Source organism: Amphiura filiformis, chromosome 3 (genome assembly GCF_039555335.1).
Source record: "Amphiura filiformis chromosome 3, Afil_fr2py, whole genome shotgun sequence".
NCBI classification, from domain to species: domain Eukaryota; kingdom Metazoa; phylum Echinodermata; class Ophiuroidea; order Amphilepidida; family Amphiuridae; genus Amphiura; species Amphiura filiformis.
In genome coordinates, this window is record NC_092630.1 from 70,526,326 (window position 1) to 70,552,115 (window position 25,790).

The 25,790-nt window shown below is 38.5% G+C and overlaps 1 protein-coding gene across 1 annotated transcript in view; it reads left to right on the forward strand.

Annotated features, from left to right (window-relative positions):
- The window catches only part of LOC140149048 (uncharacterized), a 36,660-nt gene extending 16,231 nt beyond the window's left edge, over positions 1 to 20,429 (forward strand). Inside the window, exons 8-18 of the mRNA XM_072171199.1 lie at positions 1,329 to 1,417; positions 3,689 to 3,760; positions 4,870 to 4,912; positions 5,641 to 5,747; positions 6,836 to 6,902; positions 7,369 to 7,479; positions 12,748 to 12,801; positions 16,741 to 17,112; positions 17,348 to 17,846; positions 18,622 to 18,871; positions 19,121 to 20,429. Of these exons, the coding sequence (XP_072027300.1) occupies positions 1,329 to 1,417; positions 3,689 to 3,760; positions 4,870 to 4,912; positions 5,641 to 5,747; positions 6,836 to 6,902; positions 7,369 to 7,479; positions 12,748 to 12,801; positions 16,741 to 17,112; positions 17,348 to 17,846; positions 18,622 to 18,871; positions 19,121 to 19,165 (1,709 nt within the window). The 3' untranslated portion in view covers positions 19,166 to 20,429. The remainder of the gene's footprint in view (positions 1 to 1,328; positions 1,418 to 3,688; positions 3,761 to 4,869; positions 4,913 to 5,640; positions 5,748 to 6,835; positions 6,903 to 7,368; positions 7,480 to 12,747; positions 12,802 to 16,740; positions 17,113 to 17,347; positions 17,847 to 18,621; positions 18,872 to 19,120) is intronic.
- Positions 20,430 to 25,790: the final 5,361 nt, after the last annotated feature.

Genomic DNA, 25,790 nt, shown 5'->3' on the forward strand with positions numbered 1-25,790 from the left:
CTCCAGAGCCGGATACATCTGCAGACTGACCATTGTCACTGTCGCGTCCAGCGGCGTAGCGTCATAGGGGCACGTGCCCCCAATCGATGTGAAAATGTAGAAAACCCCATAGGAAAATTGCCGAAAAATGGCCTGTGACCGTCTCAATCAGACCCGGTCCCCCAAAGATCTAATCACTCGCGCTACCCCACTGGTCGTGAACACTAGTGGAAAATAATAATGAGAATTATTTCAAAAACTATGAGAATTGGACAAAACTATGAGAATTAAAAAATTTCTTATTAATTTTCTATGAAACTTTCAACCCTGTGGGCATGCTTTCTCATCCGACATCCGAATGAATGAGAAATGCTAATTAACATGTAAACAACCTATTTAAACGCTGAATTTAACACGTTAATTAGTATAGCATGTCCCGCAGGGGGTAGCCAGGGGGAGCATACAATCACACTAAAATCCTGGCTACGCTCCCGGGGGGGGGGGCACTTCAATTTGAAATGGATATAGGTGTAGGGCTGGCGCTTTCGCACTAAGGGGCATTCGGTGAGAGCAACATGTAAAAAATATGGGGTCATTGGGTGAGAGCATGATTTTTGGCATTCGGTGAGAGCAAAATGTAAAAAATATGGGGTCATTGGGTGAGAACATGACCTTTTTTTTTTAAATGGAATCTTTGAGTGAGAACCAAAACAGCGCCTCAAAAACCTCGAAATTCGAATTTCTAGTTCTAAATGGCTTCAAATTTCTTTATTTTTTCAAAATAAGTAACAAAATCAGTGAACTTGTAAGGGTCTTTGGGTGACAGATCAAATGGAAAAATAGGGGGTCTTCGGGTGACAGAGCGCGGAGCGAGCATGTGTTCGTAAAAAAATATGGGGTCTTTGGGTGACAGCGATGCTGAAAAAGGGGGTCTTAACAGCCCTACATACGCGTCACCTCCAAAGTTGGAGTGCCCCCGGGGCTACGCTACTGATGCCCCGACCAGTTCCACGGGGTTTAAAGTTTCATAGAAATGAGAAAAGTTTCAATTCTCATATCCAATTCTCATTTTAAATTTCCACTAGTTGTAATTCATTTTAAAGAGATAACAACATCAGAATTTCGGCAGAACACTCTATGAACGTTGTTGCCCTCTTCACGCCAAAACTTCTTCTATCACCCCATTTGGTAAACATATACCTAGTTTGGCTATAATGATGTTAGGAATTATGGAAACAGAGTTAGGCGAACCCAATTCTTTACATAGAGACAGCACACGACATTACGCGACGCGACGTCACGTCAGTACATTGAAGATGTTGATTTTATTTTGTTCTTCTACATTGCAGTCAAAACTTACAAACAATCAGTTCCAGCAAAGAGGCCCGTGCCTGCAGTTCGTCAGACTTTTCGCAGAAAAGAACCAGTAAAACCTGAGGTGAGCACATTTGTTCAAGTACGGTAGGAAAGCAAAGTTGATCTGATTTATGTCGAGCAGCAGAGGTGCAAGCGTTGTTTGCTTTTGGTTTCTTCTTCTGAGTTGTCTTCGAAAAAGTCCCATTTACGACCAATAGCGCCACCTTGATATGATCAAGTTCTTGGTCGCGACGCTCCGTATGTGCTGCGTGAACTCTTGATATGTCCACGAATGTATCATCCATGTATTTTGGGTGGACAAGGAGCGGAACCTAAAGCTTCCTTCTCAAATCCCCGGGATCAAATCACTCCATAAACAGGTTGGCGAACACCGTGGGGCGAACCCATAGCTGCACAATGACATTGTTTATAAAACTGACCATAGAACACAAAATAAGTGGTAGAAAGGCAAAAGTTAAGCAGTATAATACATTATACATCTTTGCACTACACTGAACACTTGATCCATGTTTAAGTATGTCCGCTTTTTCCACGAGTCGTCCTCTTCCAGAGCGCACTTGATGACGTCGATGGCACTGTCTGTTGGGATACTGGTAAATAAGCATCGAAGGAATCTAAGGATTCGTTAACCGTTATTTTCAATGTGCAAATCCTTCCTTGACCAGTTCAACAAATGCAATAGTGTCCTGAATGTGGTATGCCGACTTGCCGACAAGTGGTGAATACATCCGCGACAAACTGGGCAATATGCCATGCAGTTTCGTACCCGGGCCGCTTCCTTTTTGTCGCCTCCTGCTTTTATACCGAGCGCGCCCCCATAGCAACTCCCCAATATACACGCATGTCATGGGTTACCAAATTGAGTTGCCTACATGTATGCACACAACACAGGGGCACTCACAATAGGCAATTGATACCTACTGGTAGCGCTGTGTTGTAGATATAGGAGATGAACTAGTTAGCATCATATATCAAAAAGTATAAAAGCTATGATTTTAGTACTTGCTCTATGTTTCAATTACTTATTCTTTTCAAAAATATCTGAATTTTCAACCCGGTACAAGCTCATTTTATCCAAACTGTACTATTGTAACTTACTCTTCAATGGTATTGATAAAAAACACCTAAACCGTCTTCAAGTCCTCCAAAATAAGTCTGCCCGTCTTATCTTCAGGCAATCGAGTCGCAGTCATGCCTCTCCTCTTCTCCAATCTCTCCACTGGTTGCCTGTTGCCCAAAGAATACAGTTCAAGAGTCTTCTCCAGACATTCAAAGCTTTTCACGCTCAATCACCTGATTACATCTCTTCTTATTTTCAACCTCGGACCCACAAAACATCTTATGCGCTTCGATCTGACGCTGCTGTCACATTTGAAGTGCCGCGTTCCAAGAAACAAGCTGGCGATCGCGCCTTTTCAACAGTGGGCCGCGCCTTTGGAACGAGTTGCCCACCACTGTCCGTGGTCAAGAAAATATTACCACGTTCAAGAATCTCCTTAAAACTCACCTCTTTCCCACTGATTAGCTCTTTTTCCTTTTTTGTCTTCTCTCTTTTAGCGCTTTGCCTACTTTTGTAAAAGGCGCTTAATAAATCGCATTGTTTATGTTTATGTTTAATAACGGGGGACCATACATTTGTATGAGAAAAAAATCCTACCATCTATCCAAACTCCCGTGTTATTCCAATGCACGTTTTGCTTCCCGGGCTGCCCTGGCTTGGTCGTATTTGGAAGATTGGTGTCACGAAACCGGAATAGGTACAAATTTAGTACTGTCTGTCAATCAAGTATGGTTTATTCTCTACATGTCAATCTTTAAATCATTAATTAGCATAGTCCTTATAATAATGGGGGACCGCCTTGATGAGTAAATGACAGCAAACCAGTGAATACCCCAAAACTCGGTCAGTGGAGCTCCGCCCGTACATGTTAATAGCGTCATTATCGATTGGATTAGTCGACCGTACCGGACAATTCATTGGATTAATATTATCACGTGGTAATAAATTTGCATTGGACAATAGATTACTATAATGGTTTAGTACAGCATATATCGGTTTAATCTTAACTAAGCGGGTTTATGGCTGGAAAGGTCACGGTGAATTTGCCGTGGATGTAACTGCACTATGTTTTTTGTTGATAAAATGCCATTAATCTAAAAATATCAAAAATCAAAAAAAAAAAAAAATCAAAACCGAAAACCGAAATGCTGTTAAAAATCAGCGGCTCACCCAGACGCGTGGCCTATAGGTAATAAACATGTATTTTTATAGCCTTATGAAGCTTCTTTTTTTCTTTATTTGAACTACTTATTCCAACTTGTTAATTTTCAGCCTGGGGATAGGTTGCCTCCATCTACTAAAAGTACGGATGACGACAAGGGTATTTACGAAGTTTACATGGCGGTAGGATGTGTTTTTATCTTATGTCTATGCTGATCATTTATGCTGTAAAGGCTTGTAAATACGATTTTATTTAAATCTGGTCAGACAGGTCTATTTTGACGGACGAAACCAACGTTACGACTGAAACCTCTTCTATCTTCAGCTGGGTTGTGATTCAAATGACCTTGAGCAGGCCCGTACGCAGGATTTCATGGGGGTGGGGGGGGGGTGCTGATTTTGAAAAAGTGGACTTTTTTTTCAAAGGGGGGGCGATTTTGTGAAAAGTGGACTTTCTTCCCAAAATATGGACCTTTTTTGTCAAAAAAAGCGTAAAAAAAGTGATTTTTTTGTTCGCTACGCTGGCAAATTCTGAAATTTTGGGACTCTTTGTAAACTTTTTCAAATTGGGGGGGGGGGCACCCGCCTGCGTTAGGGTCTGACCTTGAGTACCGGTAACTTCCGGTATAGATTACAATCAACGAGGAATGTACTTTATGCTTTTGTGTCAGCCCGGCCGTGAGAAAGTTTTGCCCGGACACCTCTCTATCGGGGTTGAGGGACGGTTGTTCATCCCTCACCCAGATCGCCTCTTTCACGCCTCTCTCAAACCAACGATGCTTACGATCTAAAATTCGGATATCTTTGGTGTCAAAATGGTGCCCACTGGCTTTCAAATGTAAGAAAACTGCCTAGTCTTTTCCACTTCGAAACGCATCACACACAACCCAACTAAAAACTGAAGTGTTCAGTCGGTTTCATCCGTCACAAATAGGTATGTCTGATGATGGTTGACCAGATTTAAATTAAATTTTGATCAAAAAAATAACGATAGTATACAGGGTGTATCAAAATGATTGGTACCCATCAATTTTGATGTTTATTGAAAAGCCTACCTCTTCCAAATACACTTTTGGATACATTTGAAATATCCAGAATGTATAGTTTATGACTTGTTTTTGCAATTAATTTACAAATTATTTGGATCTTATGTTGAATTTTGATGTGTCAGGTTCATCCATTATCAATGAAAACTGTTGGGTACCAATCATTTTGATACAACTTGTAGCCTATACACCTCTATATTTTACCAGATGTAAAAAGTTGGTATATAATATTTTTTTATATTTCAGCCTGGTGTTGATGCTACAAAATTATCTGCTGAACACGAAGAAGGTATGGTATCATTTGTAGAAAACCCCATAGGAAAATTGCTGATAAATGGCCTGTGACCCCCTCAATCAGACCCGGGCTAATCACTCGCGCTACCCCGCTGGTCGCGTCTAACACTAATGGAAAATTATAATGAGAATTATTTCAAAAGCTATGAGAACTGGACAAAACTATGAGAATTAAAAATGTTCTTATTAATTTTCTATGAAACTTTCAACCCTGTGGGCATGCTTTCTCATCCGACATCCGAATGAATGAGAAATGCTAATTAACATGTAAACAACCTATTTAAACTTTTGAATTTAACACATTGATTAGTATAGCATGTCCCGCAGGGGATAGCCAGGGGGAACATACAATCACACTAAAATCCTGGCTACGCTACTGATGCCCCGACCAGTTCCACGTGGTTTCATAGAAATGAGAAAATTTTCAATTCTCATATCCAATTCTCATTTTAAATTTCCACTAGTTGTAATTCATTTTAAAGAGATAACAACATCATAATATCGGCAGTACACTATATGAACGTTGTTGCCCTCTTCACGCCAAAACTTCTTCTATCACCCCATTTGGTAAACATATACCTAGTTTGGCTATAATGATGTTAGGAATTATGGAAACAGAGTTAGGCGAACCCAATTCTTTGCATTTAGATAGCACACGACACAACGCGACTTCACGTCAGTACAGTGAAGATGTTGATTTTATTTTGTTCTTCTACATTGCAGACAAAACTAACAAAGCTTCAGTTCCAGCAAAGAAGCCCCCGGAGAAGCCCGTGCCTGCAGTTCGTCAGATGTCTTGCAGAAAACCACCAGTAAAACCTCGCACTGAGGTGAGCATATACATGTATGTTCAAGTGTGATTTAGGGAAACACTATTAGATTCTCAGCGCGCGGGTGGGGTCGGGCGGAATTTGCTTAATTTTTTTTTGCTCAGTGAGGCAATTTTTTTTTCGTGTCACGAAGTGGGCGAAGTTTTTCCTCACTACATGCAGTGGGCAAAGTTTTGTTTTCAAAAAACTCCCATCCCCCCTGGAAATCAAATGGTGCGCCCCGTATTAGAAAGCTAACCGGCCACGTGCGCCAATTATGACCTCTGGGTAATGATTATAGAAAAAAAAACCCATCATTTATTTGTTTTACATTGGCCAACACTCAGTACGTTACTGACCAGCTTCTATTATTATGCATAGTCGAAGTTGATCAATACTTGTCGTTGAAATCAGCATAATGCAAACCCGGAATCCAAAGGTTCAAAAATATAGTCAAAACGGGCTAAAAATGGGCTGCCAGCATCCCACGGGGGAGGAGGGACAAGACTTCTCACAGGGGGAGGCAGCTTGTCACCCTTTGCCCATGGATACGCCACTGCTTGCCTGGGTGATGCCGTAATGTCTTGGGTGGCCTTTGCCCCGGTGGTGGACAACCGACCACGCACGCTGTTTTCATCATTTTCACTCTTTCTCCTCAAGTGATAACATCTTGAATTCCCCCGGCTGACAATTTCCTCCGACTGCTAGTTTTCCCCTGACTTGAAGCGCACCGTGTCCCATCGCAGTTTAAGCAAAAACTTCTTTTGAAAATATCGGACGTAATGTCCCATAGTACGGGCAAGTTGCGAAGACTAGAAGTATATGGCAAATATATGGCAAAATGCACACACAGCATCCACTCGCCACCATATTCTACATAAGGTAGGTGAAACATCACTTCAACCTATAACTACTTCAAATTTGAGTGAATTATGGACTTTAAAAAATAGAAATATTTACCACGAGCCATATTTACTCTTAGAAAATGACGCACTGATCTATTACAAACTTATATGATTGATTCGTTTGGCGATAATCAATTGCGAAAATGTAACGAATACCATCGGTTATACTTACCGACACTTTCATTTCCTTTTATCATTTGACAGAAAGTTAAAACTCCGGCTAAAACAGCCTGCACCAGTCAAGTCACATCTTCAACTGAAAATGAAGGAGGTATGTATTTAAAATGTATTCGCCAAAGCAAAGGTCAATAACAAGAGCTGAAGACTTCATTATTATGGGGGGTGAGGGAAGAGGAGTGTGCATGAATTCATAAAACGACACAGAATTCGTCATTAAAAAGATATAAATTTTCAAAATGTCTATCCACTATCAGCCCACCAGCAGTAGGGTACCCCACTTCTCATTGAGGAAGCTGGAAACGATTGAAATCGAAAGATCTTAGAAGTGCGTACAAAGGCAGCCAAATTCGGTAACCACTAGCATGACTACATGTAGCAGGTGGTGCACAGTACAGACAGGCAAACGGAGAATGACAATACGAGTTTTAGGTGATTGATCAAAAAGTATGTTTATTGATCACTTCATAAGGCATATTAAGCATGTTAAGTAAACTATTTTGTAGAATCTGACTGAATATCTCAACACAATCATATTTATTTGAATATTATTATTGAAGCCTCTTCCTCAACCCCTTCCTACCGTGAAGAAGTTGCAACTTGCGGTGATCAAAACCTAGTTTTAGACATAATAGGCAATGGGAATATTTTTGCAATTGAAGATGAGCATGGTGAGTACGAACGACTTTTAGTTTGGTTGATTGTGGAGCGCAACATGACATTTATTCCCATTATTTGTTGCTGCAACATTGAACATAATCTGGTCGAGCCGCCAGATTGATTTCGGTCGATTCAGGATCGACTCACAATACGATGCGCCTCCAACGGTTGATGGGGGAGAGGCCAAAATACGCAATACCCAAATTCCACGTAAATACGAATACAACACCGGAACATTATTTCATTGTGTGTTTAAATGTCAATATAATAATTTTAAACGCAAATGCACCCTAAAAAGCAATAACTCACAATGATAGTAAATCTATTTTTTAATCTATATTCATCACACGGAATCCTTCGTGGAACTGTTTTGAACATAATTATTATTTCCATACTCGTGTGAAAATCTAACAAAGGCTAAAACCATGATGTCAACCCTGGAGCAATGATAAATGGAATCAGCCAAATTTGTTGTGTTTGTAAGTCAACAGAGCAAAGTTCGACATAAAGTCATAATTCATAATAATTATGACTTTTATAATTATGACTTTTATAATTATGTTCTTTTTTGAATTATGTTCTTCTATAGAACTGCATGTTAAACGGCCAAAATATGCAGTATAGTTTCTTTCACTTCACCTTTATTTCAGCTCAAAATGGACAGAAACCCTTTCCGACAATTATTACTAGTATTATAATTTCAGCATTTTGAGTATAGAAGAACAAATTTAAAATTTGAAGGAATTTAACATGAATTCTGTTTTTGACACATTCAAACTTAGTTTATTACATGCAAGCCAATCACTGACATTTACCAAGTCTTTATTAAAATGTCATTTAAGTCATCCATATTGTTACTAACAGCATACAATTCAGTTAACAGGTAAAGTACAAAGAAGTAGATCATTGATATACATAATGAACAACATTGGTCCAAGAATGGAGCCTTGAGGTATTCCACAAACACTATTTGCTGGCTTAGAAATGGTACCATTACAGTGTTATGATTTCTTCAAGTCAGATAACTATTGAACCAACTTAGGCTTCTCTCGTGAACTGAACATTAAAAGCTTTCAACTCCTGGAGTAATATCTCATGATTTACCGTATCAAAGGCTTTAAAAAAATCAATCATGACAAGACCATATATATACCGTTGTCGATGGCTTCATACCAGTCCTCCCCAGCAAACACAAAAACGTTTTAAAAACGTTTTAAATAAGTTATATTTGGGCTTTTGGTTTAATTAAAAACGTTTTAATAACATTAAAATGTCGGGTTATATAAAGGTCATAATTACGTTTTAAAACGTTTTGTATGAAAACACGCTACAACAATATTTTAAAATGTTTTCAAAAATGTTATTTTCAACTATTTTTGCAAAAATTAACATTTTGCCAAATATTTTGTCAATACTTAAATAACATTATGTCAAAATATTTGAACCCAGCAAACACAGAAATATTGTTAAAATGTTCTTTTCAAAACCTTTTAATAACATTTAAATGTCGGGTTATATAAAGGTCATGAAAACGATTTTAAAACGTTATTGCAAATATTTTGGGCAAACATTTTTGGCAAAATATTGCGAATACCCCAAATAACATTCTGTTTAGAATGTTTTGTATCAAGTTTTCAAGAATGTTTTTGGAATGTTATTAAAACGTTTTTATACCCTTTATATAACCCGACATTTAAACGTTTTCTGTAAAACATTTTTGTTTGCTGAGCAGTAGATTATCAAAAAATGTTTTTAAGGTAAAGAAAACGTTTTATACTCTTAATATACCCTTTATATAACCCGACATTTAAACGTTTTGTGACAACCTTTTATAACCTTTTGCGAATGATGTCGAAAACGTTTTGTGTTTGCTGGGTCAGTAACGTTAATTAATATTATCAAAATAGTGTTATTGTTCAAATTATAGTGTATAAATTTTGAGATTTGACGATAACTTTAGTAGCGTCTGAAAGTGCATAGCTCAAATGAAATCTAGAAATCTGGAACACCCTGGCTGCGTGGTGAGAATTCTATTCATATACTTTTGAATTCTAGCAGATACGTACACAGTTTGTTTTCATTATCATTTAAATAAGAAATGAAATGTGCAGTTTTTCTGCACATACTTTTAAAAACAATACGGTAATTCACACTGGCAGGTTATCGCCATGTAAGTCCGATTAGTGTAGATTGATCATTTTTTATCACACGAGGACACAAATGCGAACAACCATACGAATATGGCGCTATGATGGAAGGTCAGGTGAGGCGTCAAAGGTTTTCGTGACCAAATACTACTTATACTTTCGTGAAAGTTCATCCGTTTATTCCTTCCTCGGAATTTTCAGACATTGGGGTCAGTCCATGTCGAAACAGATTGAGTGTACACCCACCCTCTTGGATTTTGCTCTCATTTGGCTCAGGGGTACCTTTCATGGGTCCCTAGGTGAGGTCACAAGAAAAAATTCAAATTCCATTTCGTTTGCGAATGGCGGGCAATCAAAGTTTGGCGACCTCGACCAAAATTGTGAATTTAAGGGTCCAAATGACAAAGTGCTCTCTTTGAGGGCACTTTCTTCTTAATTGAATCAGTTGTGATCCTCTTTTTGAATGTGGTCACTCACTGGCTGTGTCTGAAATACCTAATGCCAAAAAAGATTGATTTCGGAATTTCGTTGGGATTTCAGAGGGGGTCAAAATCAGCACTTCGTACTGTTCAATCAAATTATCTTGATTTTGAAGGACCCATGATAATGTCACAGTGCACTTATAGGTCCTAATTATGTTCAGAATGGATTAACCATATGCCAATGTCTATGAGCAATTAAAAAAAAAGAGAAATTTCTAGACTCCTACAGAATTTTAGGCCCCCCTAAAGTGGTTCAGCCACAAATGGCACTTAAAGTCGGCAAATTTTGACCCCTAATAACTTTAGGTGTACACCAGATATGAATTTCTAGTCTTTTGCATCTAAAAGAATGTAGTTTAATGTTACTAGGAACATAAGATTTGTTTTGTATTTTTGTGTTTTAGTATTAAGTTGACGCTTTCAAAAATAGTCATTTTTGCCTAACATACCATGCATACAGGATACGGTACAAAATGCCAATTTTAGTATGATATTTTTTATATTTTTGATCACTTTATAGCCATTTGTATTATTTATCCTGATATTTCAAGTTGCTCTTGAGTCAAGTAATAAGAAAAACTACTTTCTAATCCTCTGTATGGATTTTTAAGGGAGTCAAAAATGCACTTCCTGGCAACGATGCACATGCAAAGTACAGGTTATGGGGGTCAAATTTTCAGAATGCTCCCAATTATGTCAAGTAATATATCAAATTACTCGTATGGTCATGAGGATTCCAAAAATGTATAGTTTGTTATGTGTCAGACCTTTCAGGAGGGCGCTATGACGAAAAATGTTCGTAGGTCAACGACCTTTTGAAAGTATCAAAACACAAAAATACAAAACAAATCTTATGTTCCTAGTAACATTAGACTACATTCTTTCAGATGCAAAAGACTAGAAATTCATATCTGGTGTACACCTAAAGTTATTAGGTGTCAAAATTTGCCGATTTTAAGCGCCATTTGTGGCTGAACCACTTTAGGGGGCCTAAAATTCTGTAGGGGGTCTAGAAATGTCTCTTTTTTTTAATTGCTCATAGACATTGGCAGATGGTTAATCCATTCTGAACATAATTAGGACCTATAAGTGCACTGTGGCATTATCATGGGTCCTTCAAAATCAAAGATAATTTGATTGAACAGTACGAAGTGCTGATTTTGACCCCCTCTGAAATCCCAACGAAATTCCGAAATCTATCTTTTTTGGCATTAGGTATTTCAGACACAGCCAGTGAGTGACCACATTCAAAAAGAGGATCACAACTGATTCAATTAAGAAGAAAGTGCCCCTCAAAGAGAGCACTTTGTCATTTGGACCCCTTAAATTCACAATTTTGGTTGAGGTCGCCAAACTTTGATTGCCCGCCATTCGCAAACGAAATGGAATTTGAATTTTTTTCTTGTGACCTCACCTAGGGGTCCATGAAAGGTACCCCTGAGCCAAAGGAGAGCATAATCCAAGAGGGTGGGTGTACACTCAGTCTGTTTTGACATGGACTGACACTCTGGTACTCCATCTTTCATCAGTGCGTGAGCGTCTGCATCAATTTTTTTTGACCTTTGACCAGATAACAGACTCATAAACTCCTGAAAGTGCAAATGGGCATTCGATACTCAACTAAAGACTCGAGTGATATGGGCTAACTGTTCTAACTAACTGTTCCGCGGAGAACATAATTTAGGCCTACCCACCAACAAGCTAATGATATATCCCCATCACCATGATCACCTGGGTACCGGTCTGTCTGTAAGGCAAAAAGCCTACCCTATTGTCAATGATAGTGACAATGATAGTGATAGTGATAACAGGAAGTTGGACACTTTCCAAGTCAGATGTCTCAGGAGAATACTGAAGATTAGATGGCCATATGCCGTATCAAACAATGACCTAATAAAGAAAACCAAAATGAACAGGACAAGTGAAGAAGTAAAAAAAATGTGTAAATCGATTGGCCATGTGTTAAGGATGGAAGACAATAGCCACTGCATGAAAGCAATTTCATGTTCTCCAAAAGCCTTTGGTCGCCCTAAGACTGTGTAAGACAACTTGGAGTCGGATAGTGGAAAAAGAATGGAAGAAATTAGAGTGGAGGTTATGGAACGAAGCCAAGCCAATAGCTAGAGACAGGGACAGCTGGAGGAGAAGACTTGCAGCCTTATGGGCCACAGGGCCCGAAGAGGATAGGTAGGTAAGGTAATTTGCTAACTAAGTGCATGTTCATTGGCAATAGTGCGTGCGATAAGTTAACGACACTCACCAAGCTGACGCACATTTAGTAGGCTTCAACAAAATCACTGGCATGTCTAGTCTGCGGAAGGAACGGATGGTGGGTGCACAATGCACCCCTTAATAATCTGATTAACAAAAGGTATTAAGGGCTGGGCAATAATTATGAGGGGGAGGGGTTGGTCTTTCAAAATTGCTCCCCCTTCGGCCTGCTAAAATCTTTGCCCCCTCGCACATGCCAAATTTTGGGGATCCCAATTGCAAACCTTAATTAATGCGACCGTAGCGAGTGCATATTGTACCAATTTAGCCCTCCTAAGGGCACATAATTATTGCACAGCCCTTAATCACTGTTTTCTGTCCAGAACCTCAATGTAAAACTATTTTCGCAGCAGTAATTGGTAAAACTTTTTCATTCCAGGTACTTCTTTAAAAAACATTTCTGCAGAAATATGTGGCGATAACAATAAACTTGGTAAGTGCACACAATTTAATTGTGAGGGCTGAGGCCCAGAGAACATATGGTTTACTCACTCTCCAGAGTATGTGAGGATAATGTCTGTCACAACATAGATTCTAGAGTCTATTGTCACAACCATGACAACTGGAGATTGATACCCTTGCGAGGAATATCCACAGTTTTAAAAAGTGCTCAAATGCTTTTAAGTGGCATATAGCATAAGCATAGATCCTCACCGATCATGGGAGGGGTATCTCCTAATATAGGGTGCACAACTTATAAGTTCCGCCTAATGCTTTTTGAAAGAAATCGAAAACTATTTAACGAAATGTTAAATTGTAAAAAGTTATGAGTAACTTTATTTGTTTTACAAATCTGGACCAATTTGTAGTGTCACACATCATTGCGTTCGGTCACAATGATTCATTATGTAAAAAAGAGGCAGTTTGAAAAGTTGCACCTTGGTCCATAGGAATCAATTTTCAAACAATGCAGTATGTCAGGTCTGTTCATGTGTTTGTAATGGAAATAAAACTTCTAGATGTTCAGTAGGTAATGTGTCCTCCTACACTGTTAACAAGTGCATTACAACGTCGGCGCATGCTGTTTATTAAAGTCCGGATCCGTTGCTGGTTTCAGTCAAATTCACTATTGACATGTCCTGACGAACAGACGTGACACGTCCACGAGGTGCTCTTGGCTTATTTTTCACTTCTGTCACCTGAAATTTTGTTCTCAATTTTCGAATCGCATTGGGCGCAACTCGACGAGCAATTTCTTTCACTGGTACATTTTCATCCAGCAAACCTATTGGTCGACCGCGAAGGAAATCGGGCAAACGTGGCATTTTTAAAATTACTTTTCACATGTGATGAACTACTGGCGATGTATGGTCTATTCTCACCGCAGTACATATCCCGCCCAATTTAGCCTTTTATCGATTAAAGAGAAAAAAAATTAAACCCCTGCTTTGCTTTTGAAAAAGAAGAAAAACAAAGATTAAGTTTTCTTTAACAGACACATGAATATTCCTGGCCTACTGTATTCCCAGCAAACACAAAAACGTTTTAAAAACGTTTTAAATAAGTTATATTTTGGCTTTTGGTTTAGGTAAAAACGTTTTAATAACATTAAAATGTCGGGTTATATAAAGGTCATGATAACGTTTTAAAAACGTTTTGTATGAAAACACACTACAACAATATTTTTAAATGTTTTCAAAAAATGTTATTGTAAACTATTTTTGCAAACATTTTTGCCAAATATTGTGTCAATAATAACATTAACATTATGTTAAAATATTTGAACCCAGCAAACACAGAAATCATAACATTTAAATGTCGGGTTATATAAAGGTCATGAAAACGTTTTTAAAACGTTATTGAAAATATTTTGGGCAAACATTTTTCGCAAAATATTTTTTCAACCCCAAGATAACATTCTGTTTAGAATGTTTTGTATCAAGATTTTCAAGAATGTTTTTTGGAATGTTATTAAAACGTTTTTATACCCTTTATATAACCCGACATTTAAACGTTTTCTGTAAAACATTTTTGTTTGCTGAGCATTAGATTATCAAAAAATGTTTTTTAAGGTTATGGAAACATTATGGAAACGTTTTATACTCTTAATATACCCTTTATATAACCCGACATTTAAACGTTTTTTATAACCTTTTGCGAATGATGTCGAAAACGTTTTGTGTTTGCTGGGATTGTTTTAGAGTTAATTGCCTCCTATGGACTCAGATGTAACTTTTAACACTGTTAAAAACGGTCTCTTTTGTTTACATAATGAACCATTGTGACCAAACGCAATGACGTGTGACGCTATAATTTGGACCATGTGTGTAAAACAAATAAGGCTACCGATATCATTTTACACGTTTGCATTTCGTCAAATATTTTTTGATTTATTTTAAAAAGTTTTTAGGGGGGAACTTATAAGTTGTGGACCCTATATTTTGGTCAAGCATCCCCCAAATGTTGACGCCTGTATACGGGGTTCTGGCCAAATTAACCTCATATTTGGCCATTTTAGCCTAAAGGTTGCGGAGTTTTGCAACATATATTTCACCAGTTTTGTTTGCTCGCTTCCCACGCATTTGCCGCCAAAAGATGATGGATACCATCCACATCCCCCATGTAAAAAAGAAATCTACGCCACTGGCCTTTAATACAGGGTGTCTCAATAAAAATAGGCCCTGTTGATTGAGAGACTTAACTGAAAATGTCGGCAGTAAAATCAAAACTTTTTTAAAGAATCAAAAGCCATGACGTTTCTTCGTTTAAAATGGTGCACAAAACATCAAAATCCGTTCACGCGTCACTGAGATAATTGGGATTTTACAAATACACCCATTTTTGAACCGTTCCAATGGGGCAATACACATCAAACACTAATGTGCTGCATTGTAATGTTTTTCACACCTTTCTGTTTGGGTTGAGGGGGGGGGGTTGTACCACCACGCGTTTACGCCCAAACGACCTAAGCTAATCGTAGATCCATCATTTTAGTGATAATTTTTTTACCCCAGCACCTTACCCGGGGTTAAGACCAGCTGACAAAATGGGGGGGGGGGGGGGGGGGGGTTGAGGTCCACCATTCTACAGTAAAATCAATTTTCATTTCCCTCTAGTCAAATTATTCCAAGCGCTACTGACCTTTTACTCGTCAGTTAGGTTGAAATAGTCATTTCCTTTAATGATATTGAGGAATAAATTCGGTGAAAATTTTTGTAGAATTTTTAGCCGAAAATCAATTTAATCAAGTATAATGGCCAAAATTTCTAAATTTGCATGGGCGCCCTCACATTACAACGTCATAGCAACAGTGTGTGGGAAATGTTTGTACTTAATTTACTTATTTAGTATCACTGAATAGAGGAGACCCATTTCTATACATTGGTACCAAATTTAGCGGTATATGACATTTATAATTGAAAACGGGGGGGGCAACAACGAGTGCTAAACCATGTAGAGCTATGTAAACGCATCAACTAGCGAATCGCAACTCGTGCGATTCATTCTCTTTTTTCTGGTCACACATGTGTACATCATGAAACTTAACTAACCCCATGGCCCTGTTCTTGCTTGAGAAGGTATATTTTCACATATTGTAAACCAAAGAGAAAAGTGCACGTGAAAATTATTCTTTGAGAGATTGATTGGTTGCTTGATGTTTTCAACTCGTACCCAGCAAGACTGAGAGCTTACTTCAGTATGTGTACTGCCCCATTGGGGATTGGAACGGTCCAGAAATGGGTCTATTTGTACAATCCCAATTATCTCAGTGACGCGTGAACGGATTTGGATGATTTGTACACCATCTTAAAAACAAAACTTCCTGGTTCTTGAATCTACAAAAAAGTTTTGATTTTACTGCCGACATTTTTAGTTGCCCTAATCCACAGTGCCTATTTTTTTTTATTGAAACACCCTGTATAGTCCTTGTTAGAGTTTGCGTGTCCTATGGATCTTTTGGAAAATACACAGAAAGTTACGTTGCACTTGGTTTAAAGCAAATTGAGAGCAGCCCATTAGTCCGAAGGGTAATTAGTCTGACAATGGTTTATGTTATAGTATTTAGGACATTTTGGGTGATAGGGGTAGGGTTAGATTAAGCATAATAGGGTTAGCGATAAAGTTAGGTTAGGGTTAGAGTGAGTCAGGATTATAGTCAGGGTTAGGGTTAGGTTTAGGGTTGGAATTAGGGCTTAGGTTATAGGTTAGGGTTATGGTAAGGATTAGGGTTTATAATACTTTTATTGTGTTTTCGAACTAATGACCATGCGGACTGCGGACCTTTAACCACTTTCATACACATTTCTACACGGGCTACAAATGTGTCATGCTTCATGTTTATAATAGACGGTCAAATGATAGACGCATGGGTGTAAACTAGTGACAAATCATCTCTTCATACTTTAATTCCATGGTTTCAAATCATTTATAGTGGTTCAGCTTCCGTTGCGAGCAAATGTCATCCGAATAACAAGATCAGTTACAACTGTGGACAAAAACCTCACTGAGCGATGTCTTCAAAACGCAACGAACGAACCTCGGGTGCAGCAAAGAATATCCACACTTCTTTTGCAGTATGATGGTGAAGTAGGAAGTGTAGAAAAGGGGTCTATAGTGTTCAACCTTCGTTTCAGTACTGCAGCAGGTTTTAAGAAATTTTGGGCGGACTACAAATCTGGTAAACTGGCGGACCAACTCACTCAATGTTTTCTGAATCATAGTTTAGAGGAACAACCGAACTGTGAATTCAGGATGCAGCTGGATATTCCGGAATCGCTGTACATACACACATTGAAAGCATTAGGTATGATGTTTAATGGCACTAAAATGTAATCAGAAATAGTGGAAAATAATTAATGCAAATGTTATTTAAAAACAGCGACAGTTCTCCATGATCATTATGATGATATGATCGTATACCATAATCAACCACAAGTTAACTTTAAGACAAACATCACAAAGAAATATAATCGTTGAAGATAAAGTTAGGGAAATAGATTATTACATTTTCATGCTTGATTTACGTTTGTGTAAAATAGAGTCATCTGAAGGTAGTGCCACAAAGTCTTTTGTTGAAATTGAGGTTGCTACAAGTTCCGAAGAAAAGAAGCCCCCACCATTGCCAGCCAAAACGTATCGTGGAACAAGGGCCCAGGTTTCAACAACAACATCAACGAGAACTACATCCATAACCAGCAAATCTTCTACAGGAGCATCAAAGCATGAGAACGTTGGCCATGGCAGCTCGGCAGATATCAAAATAATACCACCAGATGTTCAGCCAAAGAAGAGAGTGTATCCAATCTACAATGTTGAGTATGTGACAAAGAACAGTACTGACACCCTGGAGCTTTGTCATTTCAAAATTAACGATATAAGAGTCCGTAGCCCAGAAGAAATGTTTCACATTATTGGTCTAGATGTATCCGACGAAGATATACGTACGTCAAAGGCGTCTAAAGACAGGGCAATCGGCTGCAACAGCTTCATTGTCATTAAAATCAAAAAGACGGATATATGGCTCAGTTTCACGACACGGTAAGTAGACCACATACACCCCCATACACCTCACACCCCCACACAAGCAACACACACTCCTCGACATAAGAATAAATTCCGTTTTTTAGAGTGATTCTCCTTTTTAGCGTACTCTGAATCACCTTAAGTTTTGCTTATTGGCTATGCAAATTGACTGGCTCACATGTACCTTTCTATGAAGGCACATAACAGTAATCACACTTAACTGCCGAACAGCTCCTTCATAAATCTCCCACGAAATCATGTTAACATTCCGTTATATACTGAACAAACTGGAGAGGCCATATTCTATTAAAAGCTCACTCATTCGCATGTTTTTTTTCCATGATGCAATACAACGATTACATTAAGTCATCTGGGAATTCCCAAGATATTAATAAATCTGACTTAATTTGTTACTGAATAAGCTTGATTACATGAGAGGGGTTCCCATCTTTCATGAAATGATAGTAACATAATAATATGTATTTTTGCACTGATGCACAAGTGCACCTCAGTGGTGAGTGGCTTCCCAATGGTGGACCTCAGTGATCAGTGGCTTCTCAATAGCCACTGAATTTGGCTGGTTTCTTTTAATTTCGCCAGAAATATTTTTCGTTCAAGCCTTCAATAGACTCATTTCCATTGTAGATGAGTGAATTCTCTTCAATATACCTGGAAGTTCAAACAAGAATAGCTGCCGTTCGATTGTAACCATTTTCATATACCTACATTAACTGGATTTACTTTCTCTTTTGTCATGTTGTTTATGCTGCTTAATAATTTAAATTTGCAGGGTAGTACTTGATCATTTCTATGACACTTATATCAAGTGTTTGCAAACTGGAAACAACGATGCAATCCGTTGTAAAAACAAGGGAAAGATGGCACATTTACGTCGTACAATCCCAGGCATGACAGATGTGAAAATACGACGTGAAATGCTTGCCTCATCAGTTTGTGGAGGAGTTGAAGAATGGAGTACAGATGTTGAAACACATACAAATAAACAGGATGTGGCGCCTAAAAGTAGCCCAATTCCGAAGGTACATTTACAGTATTTGCTTGATTAATTAATTTGAAACAGAACATGTTAAAATCCTGGTGTGTTTCCCGGGGTAGGACTATATGATACAAATTAACATGAGCAAGTTTTGATTTAAACTATATTTAATGATTACCATATCATTTTGCATTATTATTAATCTCACTCGTGTTGTTTTGTATAAATCACACACTCCACACCACACCCTAAAACATCATTTTGATAATTGGTATTTTGATTTTAATTTCAGCCAAGAAAAATGATTTACCGCAGGGATCCACTATTGAGAGCTTGAAATAACATTCACAATACGAACTTACATAAAAAGTAGTAGTAGTTCGTTCCATAGCTGCTCAAATGTAAGGTGTATTATCATGGCTATCTCAGCAAAGGTATTTGTGGTATTACACAAAGCGACATTCTTGATCCGCTTTTGTTCATCATATGCGTAAAATATTCTCCGAGTTTGCATAACAGGTTAGCATGAACACCTTACCCAAGATGATGAGCTCAAATAACCGGGGTACTATGCTCTTGGTGCTCTTGACAAGCTTAAAGGCTTATTCAGCGATCCCAACAGAAGTGTAAATCAATTAAAATTGTATATAAATGGCATGGAAATGAGAGATATTAAAGTCATTAAAATTGGTATTTTTGAAATGAAACATTTGGCAAAAATGCGAGAAAAACAGCAGTACTAGGCTATTGCCTAAGTTGAAGCCCTGTTCAAATACACGTGGCTAATATATTATTTCTCTACAATAATGTGTGATTTGCATAAAGAATAGATTCCTATTTAAATGTTTGTTTTCACTGATCACATTATCCCCTTTTAATTTCGAGCCAAACAAATGAGGTATAACGAAGAAAATTGTGATTTCATTCAGCGCCTACAATGCGTGTACTACGCTCGCCGATTATAACATGTATACTACACGGAGCATCGCGCTCGACGTGTGTACACATAACATAAGCTGACATCCACGGGAGATGTTAGCAAGCAGTCGATCGACAAACTCTGTTTAAAACCGTGTCGACCCGGTTTTAACTATAAAAAGTTAAATTTTACTGTGATTAAAGCACTTCAGGCTAGTCTTTTACGTGGTATTTTAGTACACCACTGGGCATTATAGTTATGCAAAAAGTAGAAATCCGAGTAAAATTGAGGGCGTCGCTGTGAAGCAAATTACACATGGCTTTAAAGCCATTAACATTTGCGGAGGAAGACGCCCTCAATATTTTCCAACATTCTGTTTTTTACACGATTATATTGAGATTACATCTCAGTCACGTATATGATCCACTGCTAAAACCAACTTTCAACCCTGGGAGCGAGAGTGCTTCCAACCTCCGCGGAAAACGCAGTTGACCAGATCACAACAGACACTTGTGATCAAGCCATCAGCCAAGATGGCGAAAGCTCAAGCCGTGAGTAATATTTCTGGGTTTGTCACGCAAAATAAGAAATAGTATATTGTACTTAATTAAACTGACATACCCTGCAAAAATCACGACTCCATTAAGGAATCTAAAATGAGCGTTTATTGCGTTTCGACAGTATTTTTGTGGGACATGAGAGCACCTCAGACCTATCGAATTGCATTCTGAATACGAAGCATGTCTTTCTGATATCAAATAATTTTCATTTTTGAAAATTACAATAAAATACAAATTTTATGACAAATTAAGTAAATTATATAAATCTAATGATATATTCTTAAAGTGTATGTAGCAGGGAGGAAAGGCCGACGGTCAATTGAAAATTTTGACCTTTCATATTGAAGATATGGATTTTTTTCCCAAAAAGGCCTAATTTTTTTTGGGTGTTTTGGGAAAAAAATCCATATCTTCAATACGAAAGGTCAAAATTTTCAATTGATCGTCGGTTTTTCATCCCACCTACATACACTTTAAGTATAAATCATCAGATTTATAAAGTTTACTTCATATCAAAAATATCAATTTTTAATGATTTGCCATAAAATGTGTATTAAATTGTGAATTTCAAAAAATCAAAATGATTTGATATCAGAATGACATTCTTCGTATTCAGAATGCAATTCGATATGTCTGATGTGCTCTAATGTCCCAAAATAAATACTGTCCAAACGTTCATACCCCAGCCCTTAACCATGCTCGCAGTTAAAGGTTTTACAGTCTTTATGGTTGCACTGTGTGGGGTTGGGGTATGTGCTTGGGGTGTTCAAAATTTTCACGCTGTTGATATGTAAGGCCCTATGTCGATTTTTTGCTAAACTTCTACAGTACTTAAAAAAAATTGCATTGATGGACTGAAGCAAGAGTTTATTATATTTTGTTCGTGTGAATGGACAATGGAGATGTGACAAAATGTGTGGGGTGTTTTTATGGTACGCGCGTATGTGCATATGAAAGGAGGCATCATATTTCCGCTAGCAGGGGTGAAAATAGTGATTTTGTGACCCAATCATGGGGAATCAAATATGAAGGCCGTTTCTTGTACCCGGGGGGGGGGGCACTCAACACAAATGACCATACGGGTATGTTCCCCCGGAAAGACCCCCTTTTTGGATTTCGCAGTTCCGAAAGACCCCCTATATTTGACCAAAATAGAGCCCCGAAAGACCCTTGATTTGGATAATTTCAGCTCGAAAAGACCCACAAATTTCTCATTCCTCATATTTCTGGGTTTTTTTCAGGCGATTTTCAACCAAAAAGCCAAGAAAGACCCTTGATTTTGACTGTTCGCAGCTCCAAAAGACCCCATTTTACTTGTTCGCAGTCCAGTTCGCAGCTCCAAAATACCGGTACGCCGTCAGCCTCCAAAGACCCACCACCTCAAAATTCCGGGGGAACATACCCACCAAAATTTTTTGATGTGCCCCCAGGTGTCTTGTACTTTGATGCATATGGGGAATCATTTTTAAATGCATACTTATTAAAATAAGTATGCAATCTTGTCAAATGATGGGGAATGGCAGATAGAGGGTGCTTTTCAAAATGGCCGCCAAAATGCCTAACAATAATGTCAAAAATTACAATTGTGAGATTTGGAAACCATAATAGTTAAAAAGGTAATGATTTCTGTTGTTAGGCCTATATATCCTATATGACCCAGTGTATAACTTTAGTGAAATTGTGCTTAGAAATATGGCGGAAACAGCTTCTAGAGGGCGTCTATAGACTAATTTCCACTTACTAGTGCTGTATATATTAAAAGTGGCTGAAATGACAAGTCAAAGTGCTACTTAGTGTTTTGTTGCATGATTTTGTAGTTTGTCTTTATAGTCTACATTCAACTTATCTAACAAAGGTACCAGCATCTAACCACTAAAGGGCGCTTTTCAAAATGGCTCCCAAAATACTGTGCATGATTTATCTCGGGAGGGGGAAAACGCCCAAGACTTTATTTTGATATTTTTATTAGCCTTAAGTAAAGATTCGGAAGGTCTTTGGCAATACGTGTATAATGCAATTATTGGCTTCCTTGACTCATTCCCTATGATAAGATATGTTAAGAAGGTTTTTTGTTGTTCTTGTGCAGGATACGTAGCCCCATTACCTACTTAACTTGTATAATGCTGGGGAAACGATTAAGCATCGGTAATATTGTTTTTGTGTATTGTATACCTCTACTGCCTACATTAGTACCCAGTTTCAACCACCGTTTATCAGTGGGAGCAGTGATCGGAAGGTCGGGGTTCGAATCCCATGCCGGCACATTCCCTTGCTTTTTTTTCAAGTTGGGTTGTGTGCAGGTCGAGATTTGTGTTTATTTGTTGTCTTGTTTAATTGTAATTCTTTGGGTTGGTAAACTGTGATTATTTGTTCTTGTGCAAGATGCGTAGCCCCATTACCTACTTAACTTGCAGTTTTCAGTTAAATTGATAAAACTGGACAAAAAATGGCTCCAGCTATACCACTCGCCTTAATGTATTTATTATTATTTTTTTTAGTTTAAAATTTGTTCAATAAAGAGAACGAGTAGATTTATTAATACCGTAAAAACTCGATAGTTAGCATATGTGCTTACTATCGAGCGCTTTTGAAAACATGAAATTGTACACTAGTCCGGCGCTTTACCACTTCAGCTAATGGGGTTGAGACACACATTTGCAGGTTTACTTGTTCGTATATAACTATGTGTATCAATGATTTGCTCAAAACCCCTTAAACTATTGTGGATGGGGCTCTTCATGTTTGCATGTTTTAAAAGCGCTCGATCGAGTTTTTACGGTACAATGCTGATATGGCAATGGTTGAATTGAATTTATAAAATGCATTATGATAGAAATGATCAATTCTAAGGGAACAAACTAAAACTAATTTCGTTTCTCGGCCGACCCTTCACTCCCTGCTAGAAACGTAATTCTGAAATGTTGAAACTTTTGGGGTCGTATATTTAACTGAAAATGGTATATTAAACTGGACATAGGGTTTATACCCCTAGTATCGCTGTGGATGGGTAAATAAAGTTCGTACACAAGCACTTAACATTTTCTCAAACTTAGCCTATAGACAAATCCAATGAGCCAAGTGATGGTCAGAATTCATTCGGCCATTACTGGGTCCCCGGCGCACCAAATTGGTTTTGTGACTGCCCAATTGGGTGGATTAAAGCCGCTTAAAATCGATGTCATAATATAATATTGTATTGTAAACTTTCATCATTCTTTTGTCTGTATGTAACACGGGAGATGGAATGCAGTTTAAAATTCCCCCCAAGGTCACATCATTTCACATTTCAGGTGGGATACATCCACCAGGGACCCAGCTATGGCTGCCATTGAGGTGTATATAGACGAATCCAACGAGCCAAGTCATGGTCAGGATTTGGTCGGCCATTATAGGGTCCCCGCATGCACCAAACAGGTGTTGTGAGTGCCCAATTGGGTGGATTAAACCCGCTTAAAATTCGATGTTAGATTCTTTTGTGTTGTAAACTGTCATCATTCTTTTGTGTACGTGTAACACGGGTGATAGAATGCAGTTTAAAATACCCTTCAAGGCCGCATCATTTCACATTTTAGGTGATATAGCTGGGTCCCCGCCGCGGCTACGGCTGCCATTGAGGTGTATGAATGCGTGAAATTTGATTCGTCTATAACATCATTGAACATAAAATATAAAAAGGGCAGTAATTGTACTACCACGATGAAGTTCTTGATTCGTCTTTGATATACGGACTACAGCATCTATTCATCTATTGTTTCCGATTGGAGCGCTGACATGAAAAATGCTGCCAATCAATATTCCTGAGAGTGTTCATTCAAGTTTTTTTCCAGCTTCTATATATCTCAAATTATTTGCAACATGTTCATATCGTATTGCATATGAATGGATAGCTACTTTATTCCCCTTTACAATGACACCACATTTGAAACAATCACCTTTTTCACATCTGAGTACCCGTCTTGTGAATGTAGTACGCACGCGTGGGGTCTCAAACAAAATGTGCCAAATTGACCATTATTCTGTGCACCAAGCTGCAATCCCATTATCAGTGGCGTACCGTGGATTTATAGGCGCTACCGCCCAAAAAGCAACACATTTTGATGTATAGTACAATTTTTTCACATTTTCCGCCCTTTTTTTTACTAATTCTTTTTTGCCGCCCCGTCTTCTTCCGCTGCCCCTCTTTTTACCGCCCCTTCTGCTTCCCGCCGCCCCTTCGATTTGACCGCCCCCTGCTTTGACCCCGGGGAGGGGGGGGGGCTGGCGCCCCCAAAGCCCCCCCAAATACGCGCATGATTATCTTCACAATCTGGGATCTAATGCAACCCCCCAAGATGACAACGCCCGCCCTGGTTCACAGAGCCAGGGTAATCAACAACTACCTACAGAATATGGGAATAGAGAGAATGGAATCGCCTGCTATCAGCCCAGACCTCAACCCGATTGAACACTTGTGAGATCAATTTGGTCGTGCTGTTCGTACAAGGGTAGCCAATGCAACCACATTGAATGACCTGCGACGAATCCTGGTTGAAGAATGGAATGGCATCCAACAGCAACGTGTGACCGGGCTGGTGAGCAGCATGAGGAGGTCTCTGGCTGTTGTGGTAGGCAGCGTATGGTTTTGAAGTGCAGAGTTAGTGACTAGTGTTGTTTGAACACAGAATAATGGTCAATTTGGCACATTCTGTTTGAGAACCAACTACATTCACAGGACATGTAGTCAGCCGTAAAAATGGTGATGCTGCAAATATGGTATCATTGTTAAGGAAAATTAAGTAGCTATCCATTGATATGCAACACGATATGAACATGTCACAAATAAGCTGAGATATAGGCCTAGATGCTTGAAAAAACTTTCCAAACTTTTGTTAAGGAGTTTAGTAATTATATTTTCTTTATTCATTCCTTTCTTTTCCTTTCTCTGCACTCATTCTTTCTTATGCCGACAATACAGTTTAGGGGCATATTACTCCCTCTGTCCCTCACTCTCCTCCTATCTCCCCTTCTCCCTACCCTTTCTTTCTTTTCCTTTTTGTCTTCCTCCCCTCCTCTCCAATTTCAAATGACCACACACCTCACAAATAATGGATTTTTAGAAGCATTCTTAAAATGTCATCATTTCCATTGATTTTTAAAATTACCGTAATTGAAACACCTGAACCCGGTACCTGCACAGTTTCAAAGTGTATCATTTTCAAAAGTTTCTCAAGAACATCGCCCAGTCCCGGCAGCTTAATATTTTTCTGCAATCATACGGGACGCAATATATCACTAACCGCATAGTCCGAGGCAAGGTTCATTGTTGTTAGGGTCTTGGGGTTAGGGTTTAGGTTTAGGATTAGGAGATTATATACGTATTTATTAGTACTAATATACTAGTAATAGTATATTGTGTGTGTGCACTTTATTCCGTAATCAATAAGTATGATAAACAAACAAACGACTCATAGCACAGTGGTGTAGGCGGTGGACTATGAATCCAT